The following is a 20,774-nucleotide window of genomic DNA, read 5'->3' on the forward strand; positions in this document are numbered from 1 at the left end:
GATTTGTATCCAATAGCACAATAGCAAAGAACAAAGGTAAGAGAAACTTTAACAAAAATGCTAAAATACCAGTAGAGCTTAATACGTGCATGTTTTTAGCAGTGTTGATCATACAAAATGAAACCATTCATAAAAGATGTACTCATACAGCAGCATGGTGGGAAATCCATATAGGTAACACAGATGATAAATGCAATACAGACACTGATGCAAAATTTTTATGTATGATTATTTATATCTTCACAAAACATTTTTTTCTCCTTTGAAGAAAAGAGGACTTCAGTATTTTCTACAACAGGTATTTGGTGCAACAGTTGTTTGCAAGGCTAAGTATTCTGTAATGTAGTATGGAGCGACATTATGTAAGTCAATGCTCCACGTCCAGTCCTCTTTCTCCTTTACTGTAGATGTATTACTTTTCTTCCTATTGCCCCAAAAATTTCATGGATGATTAGGCAGAGACAGAATTATGCAGCGAAATATTTAAAAAAAACAGAAACGATACTCTGGGTAACGTTTTATCTACAAAAAGGATTTCTACAGAGACTCATGAGATAGAAAGAATACCCTAGTAAGAAGCAATCCCTGTGCACAGAACACAATATTATTATAAACCTTTTATATTGACAGTTGTTCGAACATGAGAAGTATTTGCCTTATCCCCCTCACCATTTTAAGCATAATCCTTCTGGAAACATACAGCAGTTTAAATAAAAAACTTAACAAGCTAAACCAAATATCTTGCTGTGTGCTTCCCCATGGTAGCATTCTATATCTAAAAAAAAATATAAAAAAAATACAGCACATATTATGAATCCCAATAGACTTAAAATACCAAAACATGTTAAACCCTCCAATAATGTGTGGTACAGTACACTATCAAAATATATTTGTAGAATAGGAGTGTTTTCTCATCTCCAGGATTTTCAACTACTAAGAACAATTATTACCAGAGCTATATATCAATTGCCTTTTTCTTCCTTTTCATACAAACTTTTCCTCTTGCTCCCAATTTACTTCAGGAGCCTACTTCAAAATTGCAGGCATCCATTGCTTACTTCAAGAATTTTATCATCAGCTACTTGTTACCACTCATCTAGATCTGTGTATTAATCACAATATTCAAATAAATAAGGCTTTCTTCTGACAGATAAAGGAATTTCCCTATCTTCTTTACAAAGAATCTATATTCTAGTGTCAACTTCAAATAACTAGCATCTTTCTATTCAGCTCTCATGCTGCAAAGTCATCATTTATTATATAAGAACGAACATCCTTGGTTAGTGTTTATCTGTAACTACCTACAAATGCTTTTACCATTTAAGAAAATCACAACATCTTTCAATCCCTCATAGTGTCACAAACTTTATATGTTCTCTTAATTCACACAACTAATAGTTAAAAATACCAAAAAATAAGGTGACCCTATAAAACCTTTGTTAATTTCCCTCCCCTTTCCCCCTTGATGCTCACGACATGATTTCACTGTTAATTTCACTGTTGTGTACTTTTTCTTCCAGTAATAACCTTCCTCTACATTTGTGCATATGGCAACAGCATTTCTGTCAACTGAAACACTTGCAGAAAATTTCTGTTCAGTCCCACAGTGTGACAACACGTGCAACCACGTCAATGCACACGAACGATAGAGAGAAAGAAGGGGAAAAAAGGAAAAAAAAAAAAAAAGAGCATGCTCGCTGCGGCAACTGTTAAGAAAAAAATAGCTGCCAAAGTCTAATGATCTCTTCCAAGTATTTATGAACAGATTTTCTGGAGGTTTATAACTTGGCCAAGTTTTGGTTGTTTTCACAGCAGCAGGAAAAGACAACCTGCCACAAAGGACGACCTACCGATAAATTTTAATTTCTTGTTGTATTACATAAAAACATTAGAATTTCCCATGGGTTTTAAGCACTTACAAGAACAAAAAACACCCTTCACATGCCATGCGGAACCTGTTAACATGGGAAACTGCTTCTTTGAAACATCTGCACTATTTTTGTATTAACTTCATAGCAAAAAAACCCAACAAATTTTCCTTTTGAAGCAACACTGAAAGCAAGTCTGGATGACTTACAGTTGGCAGTTAAATGAAAATGAAAACAGTGTCTTAGAATGGAAGGTGTCACAAAGCTTAAAGCACTGACATTCAGTATTTAAGCTATTTTACTGTTACCATGTAAATCTATTTCTGACAGTTTTCATCAAAACTGGTAAAAAACTCGGACTGGGTCCTACAAAAACTGTGCAAGTTTTACACATTTGTTAGTTACTGCACTAAATCTAATTAGACTGCTCACACAAATGGCTTACTGGAGGCCTAGAATTCATTTATACATTGGGCATCTATACAGGATTGCTGATGGTATCATATATATCCCTGAATACAAAGCTTCCTCTCTTTATCAACCTAGTCTTACTCTTACTTTATTCAAGACGTAAGGGATCTACAGTTCTTGAAGCACTTTAGCATTACAAGATTCTTGACTACTAAAAATATGAAGGGCAAAACTTGACTACATCAGTAATAAAAGACAATGGCTACCCTTGAACACTGTGATAACTATATTTGAAAAAAATCCTGTATAGCCATAGTTACTATATGTATAATTATTTATTTTAGTGATAGAGCTATTAAAAATCAAGGAAAAGAACAATACATAGCCTCCAAATAAGCAACATCCTAATATGGCAGATGTTATAGAGACAACGCCCAGGCTGTAATGGTATTTACTGAGAATAACACCAAGACCCACAAACTCTTTTGTCCTGAGAACCAGAAATTCAGAAGTATGCTCTTTACCTACTGAATCATTTGGTTTTATCTAGAACAAAATGAGAAGTAACTGTCAGAGAGCTGCTTGAATACGGGGTGTACAGTGAGGTGACACTGCCAAAACACCTAGTTAGGCCTTTCCAAGTTCCCTGGTAGATCTTTCAGGGGAAAAAAAAACCAAACCAAACCCAAACCCAAACCAACCACAGCCTTCCCTCTCAGAAATCCCCTGCTGTTGCAACTGTTCAAAATTTGCTGCCATTTGATGAAGACTTCTAGTCCACTGTATCATCTCCCAGTTACCAACTAATAAGGAAAAAATGAACTAAATGCTGAGAGTCTTTCTGGCACACCAATGAACTGTGTGATGCCAAAGTGTAGGTCTAATACTAAGAAATGTCGAATTCCGACACAGAGGACAAAGAAAGCTCTAAACTTTGATACAGGAAGCCCCAAGTCTTCACAAAATAACTCTCCAGAATATGACGCTACATAATCTTACCAGAACTCGAAGAGAAGATGATCGTACATGCCTGTTGATCTCATCTACCCACTGATGACAAATAGAACTCGGAGAAATTATCAGAGTTGCTCCTGTGGAAACTGGTTTCATTGCCACAAGGCAATGGGGACAGTAAAAGGGCTTGATCTTCAGGTTTTCCTCTTTGTAGTTTACACATTCTGCATGCTGCCATAAGTAACATTTCAGGCACTGCACACGAGCTTTATAGTCAGCCAATCCAAGCTCACCACAGATGCATTCAAAACGATATTCAGAAGTATTAAATGGAAATACAGAACTAGCATGTTGTACGCTACTGCCAGTATGTTCTTGGGTATGTGAAGACTGGTCCTTTGGGATTTCCTGCTGGACATCAGCTGTAGTTTTAGAAACATCAGGACAACTGCTCGCATCACTGGAGGCAATGAGGCTGCCATGCAAATCAGGAGACTTTGGGACCACAGCCTTCTGCTGAACATTATCCTCTTTTACAGAGTTCTCATGATCTGCTTCAGTTTTCTGGTTATTTTCGCTAGTTGTACAATAATCATGTTCTTCCATGGCGATATCCACCCGTAAAGGGGTTTTAAGGACATTTTCAGAAGTGACATCACTATTTCTTGATTCTTTGGTTTGAGTTTTAGCATCAATCAACTGCTGCTTCTGAACACTTACTGAAGTCCTTGCTATCTACAAAGTAAAATTAATCAAGAATGTCAGACTTTCTCCTCAACTTTTTTTTCCAAGCATATAATTGCATCAAGACATAGATACTAAGATTTCACATTGATTTCCAGTTTAAGGGTTTGGTTAATGTTTACCAGTGTTTAAAAGACAACTTCACAGTAACAACAACGCACCTGCCAGCCCCCGCAGCACTATTTTAAAAGATTTACAACAGATGTAGTTAATATTTTGGCCCCAAATTCGATCTACTTATGATTTCTGCTTCTTGGTTCATGAACTTCAAAGCAAATGCTGCAGTTTTCTTCATTTTTATCAATAAGCCAGTGTCACTGAACTAGTCCACACAGACAACACAGCTAAGAGTAGCATGCAATTGGTAGAAATATGATCTGCCTTTGCAACATTCTTTGAAGTACGGCAGCATGTTTTACCTGCTCTTTGGTTCTTTCTCTCTTCTTCTGTTCCTTGTAATTCTTTCCAAGCTTAAAAGACCCAGCCAGTCCATGTCCTTTGACTTGCTCTACTACTTGTTCTGCGATTAGTTTTTCTAGAGTTCTTTTGAGAAGCCGTCTATTCCTCTGTATGTCATACCTATATATAGCACTGATGTACTTAAAGATTGCAATAATGGATGCTCCTTTCTTCACATTCATTTCTTTTACAGCTGCCAATATCATCACTCGTAAGCCTGTACGCAGAATCAAAAAAAAAACCTTACAGCTCAGATAAAATGAAAGTTACCTTGGAAGATGCGTATCAAAGAAATTCTAAACACCCTGTTCATCTAAAAATGTAAAACAAAGACCGGCAGCAGTTTTGACAATGCTTTACTTGAGGTAGCCCTACAAATCGCTAATTTTTAGTGATTCTAAGACGATATTGAATAGCAATAGACATAAGTCACTCATTTTTCTTACTGAAGCTTATAAAAAGACAGTATATTTCAGTTAAATGCATAAACTCTCTTACAATGACCTTTAGTTACATGGAGCTCTGTAGTACAGCAATCTGAGCTGGTACCCTTACTTTTAACTGTGGATCACTGTTTGTAGCATGCTATCCTACAGTGCTCAGCAAAAGAATCATTTCATTCTGCGGAAGTGAAGAGTAGCCTTAAACTCATAGTCAGGGGCCAACAGAAGACATGCCAAACCCTGAAAAATGGCTTTAAAAAGTAATCAGAAATACTTACTGGGATACTGTATTTTTTCCTTCAATTTAAGCTCCATTTCCTTTGTTTTTTTCTTTTTAATTCCTTCTAAAGGTTGTGGTGGAACAAAGAAGTTCACGAGCTTACCCTAATGCAGACAATATTAAATAGTTATTAGTTCATTTCTCTTCATAGCAATTCTGAACTTCATTAATCTTCTTACATTTGAAAATAAGCATGAGCTGCTACAGATGTGTGCTCTGATTTCATTAATTTGCCCAGCTAGCTCATTTTTAGTGTACAGAGTGACACCGCATTCAGTTTAGTTTCTCAGCAAACAGTGTTCAGCACCCTACACTGAGAACAGAAGGAGCAGCCCTGCAAGCTGCTTGGGTCCTCCACTACTTCAGAATTAAGCTGCAGGAATCTATAGCTGTAAGTGATCTAGGTTACTACTGGTGGGAAGAAAATATATATTTAACATATAGCTAGAAACTCAAAAACGGTAAACAACATAGATTGAAAAGCCCTAGTTAATTGTGTAACAAGTAAGTTTCTCCTTTTAGGGATTGCCCCCAAAATATTTACTCTGTTATTAGTGATTCAGGAATAGTGATTTAATTCAGAGAGATGTATACACAAGAACTGCGAGAGAAAAAAGAATCCCAAAGCTGGAATAAATGCAGTGCCGATATTTCTACAATTAATTGTTTTATAGCTGTATTCACTGATGCTTCACTCTGCCCTGTCCTATTGGTTGCTTTGCAGAGTTCTTAAACAGTAACTGCAATGAAACTCCAGACACTGTTTGAGCTCTACAGTGAGTTGAAATACTTGGGGTAACTGTGATATTGGCTTACACAAGCCCTGAGTCATCCAGAAAGTCTTTGTTGGAGTAAAGCACTTTTTTTTTTTTTTGAGGACATCAAAGACATTTTATATTTGAAGACAAGAAAAATACGGATGACAAGGGGCCTTCTGGATGAGTGGAACAGTGCCTTTTAACCACAGGAAATGTCATATAATTCTGTTCATTAAGACCCCAAACTATTAGCTAAGATGTCTGCCCTAACTACTCAGATCATGAAACAGTTTCATAGCTCCAGCTATCCAAAAGCTATGGTCTCTAGCTATTGTTGCCAGTTGATGTCCAGGTGCTTTAGTGCTACTGCTTCCCTCTTTACACTCCTCAGTGCTGACCCTCTGATACATTTAAGAAGAATCTTATTCTCCCTTTGAGAATTGGGACTTTATAACTGATAAAATTACAAGCGTGCAGGAGATCGCTGTGAATAGATGTACAATGAAGCTAGCTGCCATGAATTCAAAAGGATGGAACCCACAGAAGTGGTAAGAGTTTACTTAAGGATATAGGTTCTCTCCTTTCAGAGCGAATTTTTGTTTTTAGTGAATGTGCTAACTTTTCACAGGGTGCATGATGAGGAAAGTGAAAAGATGGAAAACTGTTGCAAAATAAGCCCATTTATTACAGGAAATAAAAGGGATGCAGAAATCTCTATTCATGAGTTTAAATCGTTCCTATTTTAGCACAGAACATAGGTCTAATGGACGTTTCATACTCATCAATCCAGTCAAGTGAAGGGGAGAACGATTTCCAACATAGTAAACTAAATTACATATTTATACACTCCTGGAGTGTGTGTAAACTACCAACAGCCTATTAACAGCGCAGTTGCCTGCTAATACCCTTCAACAATGGCAAACTATCAATTGCTCCTCATGCTAACCATTCCACTATTTATGACACCAAGTATCACATCCTACAAAGCAAAACTTTCACTGTACTTTAGCAAGATTTAAATCTGGAATTCTAACAAGCAGAAAGCAATAAACTCAAGCAAAGTGCATTTCTATTAATTCCGGAAGGTAATTTCTTCATACTAAGTCTTATCCTGGTTTTCTTACCTCAGGTAATGTCAGATCATCTTGTTTAATGTCTGGTCGGGTATGAGTCAGAATAAGAGCCAACACTTCTACTGTTTTTCCAAGACCCATCTCATCTGCCAAAATACCTCCAGGCCACTGGGGTCCAGCAATCGGATATTCACGGATAATACTAAAATTCAAGTACATTCCCAAACGACAGTCAGTAACTATAGAATGATGTGACAGAGAAGCATGTGTTCAGGGACACACACAGCATAGCTTCAGCAAGGCAAAGTTTGTAAGGTTAGGCAATATCTTTCATTAGATAAGCTGAGACTGACAAAAGCTTGCAAGCTTTTTGGGTGTACAAATGTGTGAAGGTGAATATGTATGCCAGAAGTTTTTGGATTTTTTCCCCTCCTAACAGGCCTTGCCTTGCTAACCTTAGCATATCATAACATTAGTCTCCAAAAAATTGAAATATATTTATATTCACATGTGTTAAAGATCTGAAAGTTATATAGGGAAAATATAAAAAGCAAACTAGTGATCAGAAGGATCTATTCTAACAAAATTAATGAGAAAAGTGAAACAGAATTAGCAATGCAATACCCAGCATTGTTAAAAAGCATTATACTGCCTCCATCCTTTAGATTTTAAAAACACTAGACCAGAGCGTTGAAGCCTCCAATGCTCTAATTAAGAAAAGTTAATCTTAAAACCACAAATTTGCATTGAATTAATAAAAAGCTTGAAGAATTATGTATTCTTACAAAAAAAAAACCTGTAAATATGTATTGACTTTCACATATTTACCTGTTTGTTATATACTCCAGTTTGCCTTTTTTTTTTTTTTTTCATATTAAAGATATCACTGTTCTAACTCTTTAGTTGCTAACTGAAAAACAACAGTTATGGATTAGTTTATATCCTCCAGGTAAAACCTGCCAATAAGGTTTTCACAAAGTTCAACCTTGAGTTCTTCTCAGAAAGAGATAACTATAAAAACATACCAGCCAGTAAATGGATTATAGTAGATTTTTACTCCGTCCAGTGTGATGACCTCCCGCCACAAGAAGTGCAGCGCATTTTCTACAGAGAAAGAGTTAATGTTACCGCTACAAGGTTTCTCTATGAATGGCACACTGCTTAGAATTGCTCAGCCTTATTGTAACATTTAGAGACAAAAAGCAGACGTTTACCTCCACAGTGTTTCATGGCCAACAAGATACATCAACTGCTGTTCAGCAAAGTTTAGTTTATTATCTAGTGTACTATTCAAACAACAGCTTTTATAAAAATAGTAATGACATAATCGACAAAGCTTCTAATCAAACAGCAAGAAAACATTACTGCTGACAATACAATGCCAGTTTCCTAAATTACACAAGTTTTCCAGACCCATATACTTGCCACTGCTTGGAGTGCTTGCAAGGTTCTCTCGGTGAAGCATCCAGTTCACAGCCTCACTTTGGTATGGCCTCAGAATAGGAATTAATGCAGGATGCTGCACACCCTCTCTCAGCAACTGGATATCCTGCTGATGGGTGTGCCTTACAAAGTCATAAAGCTCTTCAATATTCTGTCGCTCTAGTTCCATGTCAGATTCTTCCTCATCTTCCTCCAGCTCATCTGCATACACAAAATAATTCGAGAGACACACTGTCAATCAACTTTGGTCAGCATTTCAGTAAATTTTGCTGCAACATATTTAGTTAACACATGAAAGCAAGCAAAGCAAAATCTCATTTAAACATATGTCATGACTGCACCTGACTCAGCAGTAGAAAACAATGAGCACTACTTTCATGAAAGTTAATATTATCATGCTATGGAGATCACAGAGGTATACATAACTAAAGCTCTTCCTTTAGAATTTAGGGATGGAGTGACCAGACCTTATTTATTTAAATCAGAAAAAATCAGACCAGGTGTGCTTTAGAAATTAAAATCCCACCTCAAGAGAAGTATGTACCCTCTAGGACAGAAGGCCTACCTTTATTCCCTACCCTCTAGAAAAGAAGGCCTTGTGCTTACATATTTTTCACACGATTTGGATATACGGGCGTACACAGGACTTCTGCACTGAAGAACAAAAATTCATGAAAAATTTGAGGGTCAGAATTTTAGGAAACTGACATAAGATGAGGGAACAAAAGAATTATAGGACGAGATTTAACAGTGTTTCAGGTCTCATATTAAAAACACTGGTACCAATAAAACAGCTGTATAACTCTACAGTTCAAAGAATGATACTAAACCTAGCTAGTGTTGCAGATAAAACCACCTTCCAAGATTTTTCTCAAAAAAAAAAAAAAATTTTAGAAGCAAGTCAAGGCCAGCATTTTCACCACAAAGTGACCTTAAGGTACAATAAAGTACAATATTCTGGTAAAAAGACAAAACGGCTAATAGCAGGCACAATTAAATCAAATTATAATTATGCCTCTCCCTGACAAAGAAGAGATGTACTCGGCACAAACACCAGAGAGTTTAATATTAAAATAAGGTTTGGGAGCTGCTATCAGGACTCTCTTTCACAGAAAGCAAGAACTTTCTTTCATTCAAATGAATGGTGAAGGTAACGAATGGTTTCCAAAATAAATAGCATGAAACCATGTGCCTACATATGGCACCCATCAGTGCCCTCCCTAATCCTTTTAAGTCAATGGAACAATTCCAGTGCTTCACAAGGAAAAAGAGAATTCTGAAAGACATTAAGTTTCTATAAATTCATTAAAACTGTACATAGAAAGACTTGTAATGTAAAGAAGGCAACCAGAGTGCACATGTTATTGATGTTCCAGCCAAACGAAAAGCCCCAAGCAGAGCATGCAGCTTTATATACTACAGAAACAGTTCCAAGGGACTCTCTCACACACATTCCTCACTTCATGGAAAGAACAGAGGAATTGGAGTGATTGCAGAGTATAATTTTGATCAATGAAGTTGATCTATAATGACACTTGCTAAAACAACAGTTTTCAAATCTCACATTTCAGAGCATGGTAAACTAAGTCTAACCAGAATTTTACAGGGGAGCAACGTACTTCAAAGTAAAATGTTCTTTCATACAATTGGATATGGTTTGTCCATACCTTTCTTGTTTTGTTCACGCTCTCAATGATTCTCTCCCCCTCCTCCAATTAAATGGTTCTGTGTACCACAGGGATTTTTAAAAGGATGCTAAGGAAGTTTAATAAGTAACTGAGGGGGGTAAACGGTGAATTATGCTTTCAACCATTTCAAAATGTTATTCAATTACCTAGCTTTCAGCTTAGTATTTTTTGCCTTTGAGAAACAGATGATATTGTACTATGTCAAAATTCAGTCTCTTTTGTATGTTTCATAATCAAGTATCCTACTTAATTCCTTCAATGACTGAACTAAACTTCTGCTATTACAGCTGCAGTAGGACCTTTCCATTTTATCTGTAGCGCAGTTTCCAGGTTGCTGTATATCTACCTCAATGAAAATGTAATCTTTTCCCCCTTTATTCTATATTAACGGAAAACTTGTTGCTTCACATTTGGTATTAAAAAAATACCATACAAAGACCAGAAAACTCTTCTTTGTACAAAGGATTTATTCTTAAGGAAGGAAAATGCTATATGGATATGCTATCGCCATGCTACTGTATGTCATACTATAGTTCCATGACACTATGGGAAAACAAACTCCAAAACATTTGAACAAACAGCAGTTAAACACAGACATTTTAGTCTTTTTTGTTTTTTTTTTTTTTTATTTTAATTATAAAGGCTACGGGTTTTTTCATATTAAGAAAGCAGCTAGCTGGATATACAGGTGATCTATGCCTGTGTGTTCACTGAGGAAACAAAAAGTGACATGTAATATTATACAGCAGATACAGGATACAAACTATTATAAAACCAGCTATTTATTAAAGCAAACAAAAGAAATCTTTGTAAACAAATGTCTCAAAGAAGTGGTTAACTCTACAATTAACATTCAAAACTCATGAAGCTTCTGCATATTATATATTTTGTCACTCTCTTGCAGATTCATTAATGCATCTATCCTATGCTTGCCCTAACTCAAGATGGAGTTCATAGAATCCCAGGTTGGAAGGGACCTCAGGGGTCATCTAGTCCAACCTTTCTAGGAAAAGCACAGTCTAGACAAGATGGCCCAGCACCCTGTCCAGCCGACACCTGCTGCAATTCCTGCTGCAAAGGCTCAAAAACATCTAGAAGGCCTTTAAGGGGATGAGTACATTGAGGAAACAAATATATAAAAATTAAATGTAGGGGCAGAGTGGTCATATCCCTCATTTGTGTAAATCCTTGTGCACAACTCTATCAACGCAAGAACTTGCTCATCAGTGGGGAGAACAAGAAGCCTCATCTTGGAGCATTGTTGCATGGAGTTCATTTTAGACGGATATTGGCAAGTGTTAAAATATATACTTACATGCAGTTTTACAAAAATTTTACTTAATTCTGTTTAAAAACAGGTGCAATTCAAACACAGAACTAAGCTGTTGGAAATGGAAATCAGTTTACGCTTCTGAATAGAAATGCATTCATCAGCATAGAAACAAGGCTATGTTATTTTATGCTCATCAAAAAGCAGGTGCTTAAAAAATGTTAGAAAATATAACTGGTTTCACAGTATGTAACTGCCTGAAGTCCTCTCTCCCAACCCTTTTCAATTTCTGTGACATGCTTGATTTCTGAATTAGGAACATGGCATTATATGCACTATGGGCTTATATAGACTTATATAGTGGTTTAATTAACCTGTTTTGTTCTCTAATACTTTCAGGAAAATTCTTTACCTTTGATTTGGTTTGACTGACACTGAACACTAAGTTGATGTGTTTACTGAGCTATATACTTACCTACTGAACTACAACCCTAGTTGCAACAATTAGCAAAGAGCCAATGTGAAGTAAGGATTTGTTTTCTTCTCATCGCTTTGTATTTACCTATACTGAATTTATACTGAATCTCCATTGTCTAGTCTGCTTGCAAGCTTTCAGTTGTCCATCTCTGTTAGTTATGCTGAATAATACATTTAAAGTTTGTTGGTGAAACAATCTCACCAATCACTGTATTTCCCAAAGCATTAGGAATATATAAGCCGCACATGCCTTTGTAGGACTTGACTGGTGATCTTCATACACACTGACAGCCATTTATTTCTATTCTCCACACCCTCTATTTTACTTAGTCACTTACATGGCATTTGTTGGCATAGAATCAAGACCATATTACTATTTTATGCCACATCAAAATGTACATGCTGAAAAATGGTCAGAAGATTTACCAGTTGGAAATACAGCTCCTTTATGAACCTGAGCTGGTTGCATGGCTTCTGAAAAGGTAAGTTAAGGCATAACAACCTGTCATGGTTTTAACTGGGATAGAGTTAATTTTCTTCGCTGCAGATGATACAGTGCTGTCTTCTGGATTTAGTATGAGAATAATGTTGATAACACACTGATGTTTTAGTTGTTGCTGAGCAGTGCTTACACTAGTCAAGGACTTTTCCAGCTTCCCATGCTCTGCCGGGTGCACAAGCCGGGAGGGGAGGTGGCACAGCCACGACAGCTGATCCAAACTGGCCAAATGGATATTCCATATCATATGACATTATGGCCAATATATTAAATGGGGGGAGTTGGCCAGGGCAAGCAGCAATTGTGGCTCCAGGACCAGCGGCGTCAACCAGTGGGTTGTGAGCAGTTACATCACTTGTCTGGTTTTTTCCCCCTTCCCACGGTTTTGCTTCTGCCTCCCTTTTCATTGTACTATTACTGTTGGTATTATTATTACTATTACTGCTTTATTTTAATTATTAAACTGTTCTTATTCAACCCACAAGTTTTCTTGCTTTTGCCCTTCTGATTCTCTCCCCCATCCCACTGGGGTGGGGGGAGTGAGCAAGCGGCTGTGTGGGGCTTAGCTGCTGACTGGGGCTAAACCATGACACAACCCAATCACTCAGGTCCATACTCTTGCTCCAGTAACTTTAACGGGCATGTCTTCCCTTTCAGAAGCAATATTGTCTCTTCACTTGTAAGCTACACTCAACCATGTAGACCATAAAAATCTATCCTTTAGTGCACTGAAGACAAATGCCCCAAGTGCCAGCAGACAATTATTTTGGAGCTCAAAATAGGTCACTGTTCTTTTGGCCATAAGCAATCTCTTCCCCAACACTTCCACAACGAGAAGATATGCATAGAATAAAACTGTGCTTGCTGCTATACCATTACTTTATTTGAGCACTTTCACACTTGAGATAACTAAGGCATGTATGTATTCTCTGGCAGATATTCTGCTTCTAATGCATCCATGATAATGTATGTCTCCTAATGCATTGAAAAACATTACTATTCATTTCAATATCTTAAAACTATTTATTCTTCAGACTTTTTGGATCTGTTGTAATTGCTTTTAAACATAAACTGACAAATTTTCTTCAGTCAGATTACTACAGTTTTTTGAAGGATGACTTCTTATGTGCAATATCTTCCCCACATACTTCGTTAGACTGGCCCTTCTCTTGGTATATCTCAAGACTTTTCTGACAGTTGCATGTTTGTTCTTTGCAACAAGCACAGATGTACAGATTTTTTTCCTGTTAACTCTTCCTTTTAGCTTCTCCTTAGCAAGTTGCCTAAATTTTTATACAATTCTGCCTTTTGAAATTAAGTACAATTATGGGGTGGGGGGGTGCTGGGCATCTGTTGCTTCTGCAAAAACACAGAAACTCATTATATTACAGACACTGTTATAGAGTCAGTCTTCAACTAATGTTTTAAATCCACCCTACCCTACCCTTGTCCTACACTTAGGACAAGACCAAGGTTGTTTTTTCTTTTTTTTGTTGTTTGCTTTTTAAGAGTTTCCTAAGCCATCACATCATACAGCATCCATTAATCACCCTAAAAAACTGTATCACCACTGCGTATAATCTGGCAAACATATCTTCAATTTCAAAATGACAAAGCTACCCCGTGGAAAAGGACCTGGGGGTGTTGGCTGACAGCCAGCTGAACATGAGCCAGCAGTATGTCCAGGTGGCCAAGAAGGCCAACAGCGTCCTGGCTTGTATCAGAAACAGTGTGGCCAGCAGGAGTAGGGAAGTGATCGTGCCCCTGTACTCGGCACTGGTGAGGCCACACCTCAAATACCGTGTTCAGTTTTGGGCCCTCAGTACAAGAAGGACATTGAAGTGCTGGAGTGTGTCCAGAGAAGGGCAACGAAGCTGGTGAAGTGTCTGGAGAAAAGTCGTATGAGGAGCAGCTGTGGGAACTGGGGTTGTTCAGTCTGGAGAAAAGGAGGCTGAGGGGAGACCATATGGCTCTCTACAACTACCTGAAAGGAGGTTCTAGTGAGGTGGGTGTTGGTCTCTTCTCCCAGGTCACTAGCGATAGAATGAGAGGAAATGGCCTCAAGCTGCACCAGGGGAGGTTTAGACTGGATATCAGGAAAAACTTCTTTACTAAAAGAGTGGTCAGGCATTGGAACAGGCTGCCCAGAGAGGTGGTGGAGTTGCCATCCCTGGAGGTGTTTAAAAGACATGTAGATGTGGCACTTCAGGGTATGGTTTAGGAGATGTGGTAGCACTGGGTTGACAGTTGGACTTGATGATCCTAGAGGTCTTTTCCAACCTTTATGATTCTGTGACAAAGGCCCCTATTTGTAAATCTGCAGTGCTGTATTCTTAAAACTGTCACAAAGGTGCATTTTCTAGTAGTTTACATTATAACTGCTTCACAATATCAACCAAACTGAAATTCCATTGCCACAGCTGTGTTAGACACCAAACTAGGATCAAAAGCTTTCCAAATTTAATTCTTAGCCCATTTAAACAGCTCCCCCTTGTAACTCAGAGAAGCGACTGTAGGTCTGTTCCAACAAACCACATGAATCAGTGAAAATTGTATTTGCTCCCAAAAAGGTAAGGACTCAAACTTCTATGTGCCTCAGTGCTTTATCTGTAGTGAAGGAATATTATCACCTGCAATTTGACCATAAACTAATTAGCATAGGATTAATGGTCAGATAATAATATGGTGAGAATTACCTAATAATATTACCTTGAAAATAAAGTTGCTCTAGATGTCAGGAATAACTTATTATTCTCCCTTACATTTAAAACTACTAAAAAAAGACACACTTTAATAATGAAAATTATTCATCAACCTTCAACTGAATCGCATTACCTGGGATTAAAAAGCTATAAAACTTTTCCATGAGTTTTTGAATCAGCTGATTAGCTTTTTTGGGTCTTCCGCCTCCGTCACTGAGAAACTCTGGTTTACTTAGCCCAGCTTCCAGTAGGTAAATTCCAACCTGTGAAAGGGTTATACAGTTAATTATCTAATAAACTATCAGAACAACAAGAATAGTATAAGCAGAAGAGTATGAAAGCAACAACGGTGCTTTGAAAATTAGCAGATGATGACAGATATAATAAATCTACTAAAATAACCATATAGAGGATACAGTGCATTGCAACCAAAAGCTTCTGTGACTCCTTCAAGTATGCATTATTAATGGTGCAACAGTAAAAAACATTTTGGGGGAAAAACACACGCAAAACATTTACATAAGCATGTAGAAACAATGTATTTTCATATGTATAAAAATATGTGGTAGCTGCCAGACTTTGTTGCTCAGAGTTTTTATATTTCAAACAAAAAAGAACTTTCAAAATGCAAAACAAATATATGAACCCATACCTTTACAGCGTGAGCCTCTGCAGGTCTTTGATAAAGTCCAATTATCTTTTTCTTTTGCAACCATCTCAAGCCTTCCAATATTTCACCACCTAAAGTTGGTTCCACCAAAATACGTTGTTCATAAGCACCCAGGTATTCTTTTGTTTCATTACTGTACTCTTCCTCACTTCTTTCGTGAACGCAGACCTGCAGCTGATCATCAGAGTCTCCCCTCATCAAACTAAAGCTCCTTTCAGGGAATTCATCAGTTAGAATTTGCTCTGAAGGAAGATGAAGAGCAAATTCTCCCAGCAAAGCTTTCCAGGACCCATCTGCACGGTATGGCAATACTATAATATTTAGCTGCACTGACACAGGAGTCAAAATGGAGTAAGAGTCGTCTTCATCGTTAGCTGTCAAAAACTTAACGGATTTTGAGCCACTGCATTCTTTTTGAATGAGATCTTCATCAGTGCTATCATCATTTATAACAATGAAGGATGCAGAAGAAGTGCTTGGACCCGGACCATGGTCCTCATTAGTCATTTCATCATCTAACATTACCATCTCATTTCTCCGGTCTTCATGCATATTCCAGCAGAGCTTTTTCTTCTTCTCCTCATCTATCTTTGATGGGGGCGCACGTTTTCGACGACTACTCATTTTGCCGTTTTCTCAACAGTTTTCAGTCTCTGCGAGATGAAGTAAATTAGTCAGCAATTAAGTATTACAAAAACAAATGCCCACACTGAAATGTCACTGTACAGTAGCTGCTAAACTTGCAAAGGGTTTGGACCCAGACATTTGTGCTAAGAAATCTAAGTGTTCAAAAGAGACTTAGTTTTACAGAGCCTCTCCTGGCCCTGTGCCATCACGCAAGGCTGGACATGAAGCGTTTGCCTTGTACCATATCTTCGTGTTTTGCCAGACAGCTACAGACAGAGATCAACAAGAAGGTTACATTTCACAGCTGTTACCCAGAATCTTGTGGGACGGATAGAAAATGAGATGCAGTGGAATCGCTCAAAGGCAGAGATGGCAAATGGAACTCCACAAACAAAAGCACAGGAAGTACAGGAAATTTGGGGGTGGGGAGCATACACACAGAGAGTTCCTCCTTCCTTTCAGAGCCTACATGGAGATGAAACTTTAAGCAAAATTGATACATGGCAAGTCTGAATCTGCCATTACATAAAATATTGTTTAGAGCCTAAGCTATCAAGGTCTGCCCGTAGAAGCCCCTAAAGACTTTCCTACCAGCATTGAATAATTTATTTTCCCAGGAAACTCTGCATCCTGGGACCTGGATATAAAAATGGCTTGCAGAGGAGCCCTTACTTATTCTACTGTGCATTTCAGTGAGACAATCATCAAACTAAAAGCATAATCTTACTGATTTTGATTAACTGCAAAGCTAAGTCAAGGTACACATACAACTCCTTGACCGAACCCGGGCAGTGAACAGATTTGGTGGATGAAATACTAGAAAATAAAGTTCACATACTAAACAATACACATGAAGATTATGGAATATTAGACCCATCTGGGAAACTAATAACTACACACTCAGAACTACATGCTCATACTTAAATATTCAAACAAGCAGTAACCTTTTTTCTTTTTTAAAAATACTGTTTGAAGAGCCTGAACACAGCAATAGATTTACAACCTCGTATTACAGCGCTGTCTTTGTCAGCAAAGACAGGAAAATATTTAGATATCCATGTCAATTCAGCTTCTACACACATGTTTTAAAGAAAGGTAGGAACATGAGAGGCAAATATTCTAAGCTACTAAATCCAGTGTCCCACATCCTAATGTTAAAGGGCTTTGTGCTGAAACAGGATAGAATTCCTACAGTTCTGAATAATTTTAAAAGCGCCTTTAAAAAAAAAAAAACGCCACACCTAAATTTTATACTTCATGAAGGTCAAAAGAAACATTCAGGAATGTACAAATCTTGCTGTGTTTGCATTTCAAACGCAACAGAATTGAGGAAAGGAAACACGTGAGTTTTTCAAAACAACACTCATACACACAGGGCGCTGCTGACACGACGCGAAGCAACAGACCTGCCAACAGAAGCACGAGGTGTCACCTGCGGCGGCCCGGAGAGGCGGCCCGGCCCCGCTGCCGGCCCTGCCCGCGGGGCCCGCGCCTGCGGCCGCGCTTCGGCCCTGCCCCGGCGCCGCACCGAGCGCCGCCGGCCCCCGCTCCCGCCGCCCCACGGGGCCGGGCCGGTCTCGCTGTCCCTGACGAGGGAAGTTACTCGGCAGCCGACAGGGAGACGCCGGCGGCGGACGACCGCGTCCCTCAGCAACCGGCACCCAACCTCCCGCCGCACCTCGCTACCGGGGAGCGCGGGTGGCTGCGGTGAGCCCTCCCGCCGCCCCAGCCTCCGCCGTTACCGGGCGGCCCCTGGGGCCAGGGGAGGAACGAGCCGCCGGCCCGGGGAACCGACCGCTCCCCGGGGTCACCCGCACGCAGCCCCCCGCGGCCGCCCAGCCCTGCATGGCCGCCCCGCAGCCGGCCGCGGCGAGGCCGCCCCCCGCGTGCGTGGCCGGGCAAGCAGGGCGGGCGGGCCGGCCATCGCCCTGCCGAGCCCGGGGCGCGGCCCCTCGCTCCGGCCCCCGGGGGTGAGGGGGGAGTAGGGCCAACTGCTACCAACCTACCGAAGGGTTAACGCTGCTGCCACTGCTGCGCCTGCCCTCGGGGCCGCGGCACCTTCCCCGCCGGGGGCCCCTCCCGCGGTGGCAGCGGCGGCGGGGACAGGACGGGCTGGGGGGGGGAGTCTCAGCACCCCTCCACCGCTGGCCAAGGCGGAAGGACCTCCCGCGGCGGGACGGGGGGGGGGAGGCGGCGGAGGGGGAGGACAGGCGAACCGGGCACGGGGATGCGCGCGCACCCGCCCTGGCCCGCCAGCGACCAATGGGATCTGCAGAAGGTGACATCTCCCCGCCCCCTTCCCTACGCCAGCGGAAAAAAGCAACGTGAGGTCGATGAGCGGCGCAGACGCACAGGTGGCCCTCGGGAAGTGGGGCGGGGAAACGGCCGTTCGCCCTCAGTGGGGCGTGGCTAAGGGGGGGTCAAGGCGGAGGATGTGACGTCACTTCCGGCGTGCGGAGATGGGGCCTGACCGCTAGGGCCGAGCGCCGGGTTCTGCGTGTCTGCCTTCCCCAAGCAAACCCTCCTCCCACGCCCCCTACCCCCCGGGGCCGGGGCGGGGGCATCGGGCGGGTTTACGCCCGTGAGGAACGAGGCTGGGGAGCAGTGGGTAGGTTAAACCCCCGCGCTGGGTTTGTGAGGTGCTCCCGCCCGGTCCCTACGACAGGTGCTCGCGTAAGGGGTGATGGGAGAAAGTGCACTCGAGGGGGAACTAACAAAAGCCTGTTGGCTCGAGTGACTTGTGGCATAAAGTCACGCTGGCAGCGCTTGCGTCGTTGTTTTAAAGGGTCTGTCAGGTTTAGAAACTGCTGCAGAGCGGAGGAGATGCCTTCTGTGGCCCACCCCAGATGGGAAGAGTGCGCGCTGGGCAATGATATCCCGAAGTAGTGCTGATGGCGGAAACCTTGACACCATCCGTGAGGTGAAATACTGGAGAATAAAGAGGCACACGCAAAGGTCCTTTAAGTCATGTGACAAGTGACTTAAAGAGTGGGTATCTGAGCAATTAGCACTGCAAGGAGGCAAAATTTGTCCAATGACTTTTTAACAACAAATATCACTTTAATAAAACCTATGAAAACATTTATCTTGTGAAATACACAGATCCACACCAGGGGAATTAAAATAGCTGTAAGTAGAAAGCCATTCAAAATCTTTTTTTTTTTTTTTTTCTTACAGCAATCCTTTTAACTGTTTGTTAGTATTAGTCGTTACAAATGAATTTGTTACTTGTCCGTGCCTGATTTTCCACTGTTTTCAGTGCTTTTGGAAGGCTAAAGCCCCTGAGGGTTCAGTGGAGTTGTTAAAAATCATAGTGTGCAGTCGCAAGGGGAGCCTTCAGAGTGTTGGCCCTTATGCCATGGTGCTTTGGCTGTTTTGATTCACAATGTTTGGTTTGCTATGTGAGCGTCTGGCATTCCTGTATGTAAATTCACTTAAAAATTGTCACTCAATCTGATGTTACAACAGTAAATTACTGCAGAAGAGAGACAAAAGGGAAGACTCCAGTGTACGTTGGTAACTGGAATAATAGCCACCAAGGGGATGAAGAGCAAACCTGTTTTCTGGGGATGTTCCTGGCCCCATGGGTGGGCCCGGTTCAGCAGGGCAGTGGCTAGGCAGGGCTGTGGGGAGCTGGAGACCAGCATCACTTGGGCAGAGGCTGATGGCACCAGGGGATGACATGGGGTCACGGGCTGTGGGGGACCCCTGGGGGGCCGGGCAGGGACAGTCAGGTCTTGTGGTGCCCTGGGGAAGCTGATGCTCATTCTGCAAGCATGGCTGTGCTGCTAGCAAGTTCTCTGGCAACTGTCTACAGAAATTGGGGAGGTGGCAAAAGCTAGGTTTGCTTAAAGTAGGAGGAAGGTACTATTAGTTCAAAAAGCTTAAGGCCAAACCTGGATCACCATGGGGGCAGCTCACCACAGATCCTCACACAATGACCTCTGACTGGGAGAACAGCACCCTGCCCCCAGTGACAAGTGCCTCTGGGTGTGCTGTCTCCACAGGCCTGTGCGTTACAGCAAGCACTGGCAAGCCAGTGGCTTGGAGTTGCCTTGGGAGGTTTTCTGTCTTCCTCCTAACAAAAAGGTCATGTTAGAAGATCCTCCCCCCCCCCCGCCTTTTTTTTTTTTTTAATGGGGGCCTTTTATTTCTGGATGTGTCTTTGGGGATTTAGCTGTTGACTCAATCAGTAAGATAGTGAGCAGTTCAAGTTATGTGCTTCTCTAGGAATTTATAAAGCTACCGCTTTTCACTCCCACCTCCTGGCATGCAGCCATATGCCTGAGTAGACAGCTCCCTTTAAAGGGATGACACCCAGGTTCACGTTGCGAGATGTGAACATCAGGTTTTCCCATCCTGAAATGGCTGTCTTGATGATAGGAGTCAGGGCAGCCAGAGGACAACA

At 40.8% G+C, this 20,774-nt stretch overlaps 1 protein-coding gene across 5 annotated transcripts in view; it reads right to left on the reverse strand.

Moving 5' to 3' along the window:
• SHPRH (SNF2 histone linker PHD RING helicase) overlaps positions 1-18,599 on the reverse strand; it is a 65,058-nt gene extending 46,459 nt beyond the window's left edge. Inside the window, exons 1-9 of one of the 5 annotated variants that reach the window (XR_010372167.1) lie at positions 18,373-18,598; positions 15,722-16,392; positions 15,203-15,332; positions 8,416-8,634; positions 8,016-8,094; positions 7,042-7,192; positions 5,158-5,263; positions 4,397-4,653; positions 3,279-3,968 (exon numbers count right to left, since the gene is read on the reverse strand). Coding sequence is in view for 4 of the 5 variants with exons in the window: in XM_064446988.1 (XP_064303058.1) it covers positions 3,279-3,968; positions 4,397-4,653; positions 5,158-5,263; positions 7,042-7,192; positions 8,016-8,094; positions 8,416-8,634; positions 15,203-15,332; positions 15,722-16,363 (2,274 nt within the window). In the remaining variant the exon portion in view is untranslated. Of the gene's footprint in view, positions 1-3,278; positions 3,969-4,396; positions 4,654-5,157; positions 5,264-7,041; positions 7,193-8,015; positions 8,095-8,415; positions 8,635-15,202; positions 15,333-15,721; positions 16,393-17,772; positions 17,924-18,372 lie in introns of those variants that run through there. The other 4 variants (XM_064446988.1, XM_064446985.1, XM_064446986.1 and 1 more) reach the window with 4 other exon arrangements.
• Between the last annotated feature and the right edge of the window lie 2,175 nt (positions 18,600-20,774).

Source organism: Phalacrocorax carbo, chromosome 3 (assembly GCF_963921805.1).
Source record: "Phalacrocorax carbo chromosome 3, bPhaCar2.1, whole genome shotgun sequence".
NCBI lineage: Eukaryota > Metazoa > Chordata > Aves > Suliformes > Phalacrocoracidae > Phalacrocorax > Phalacrocorax carbo.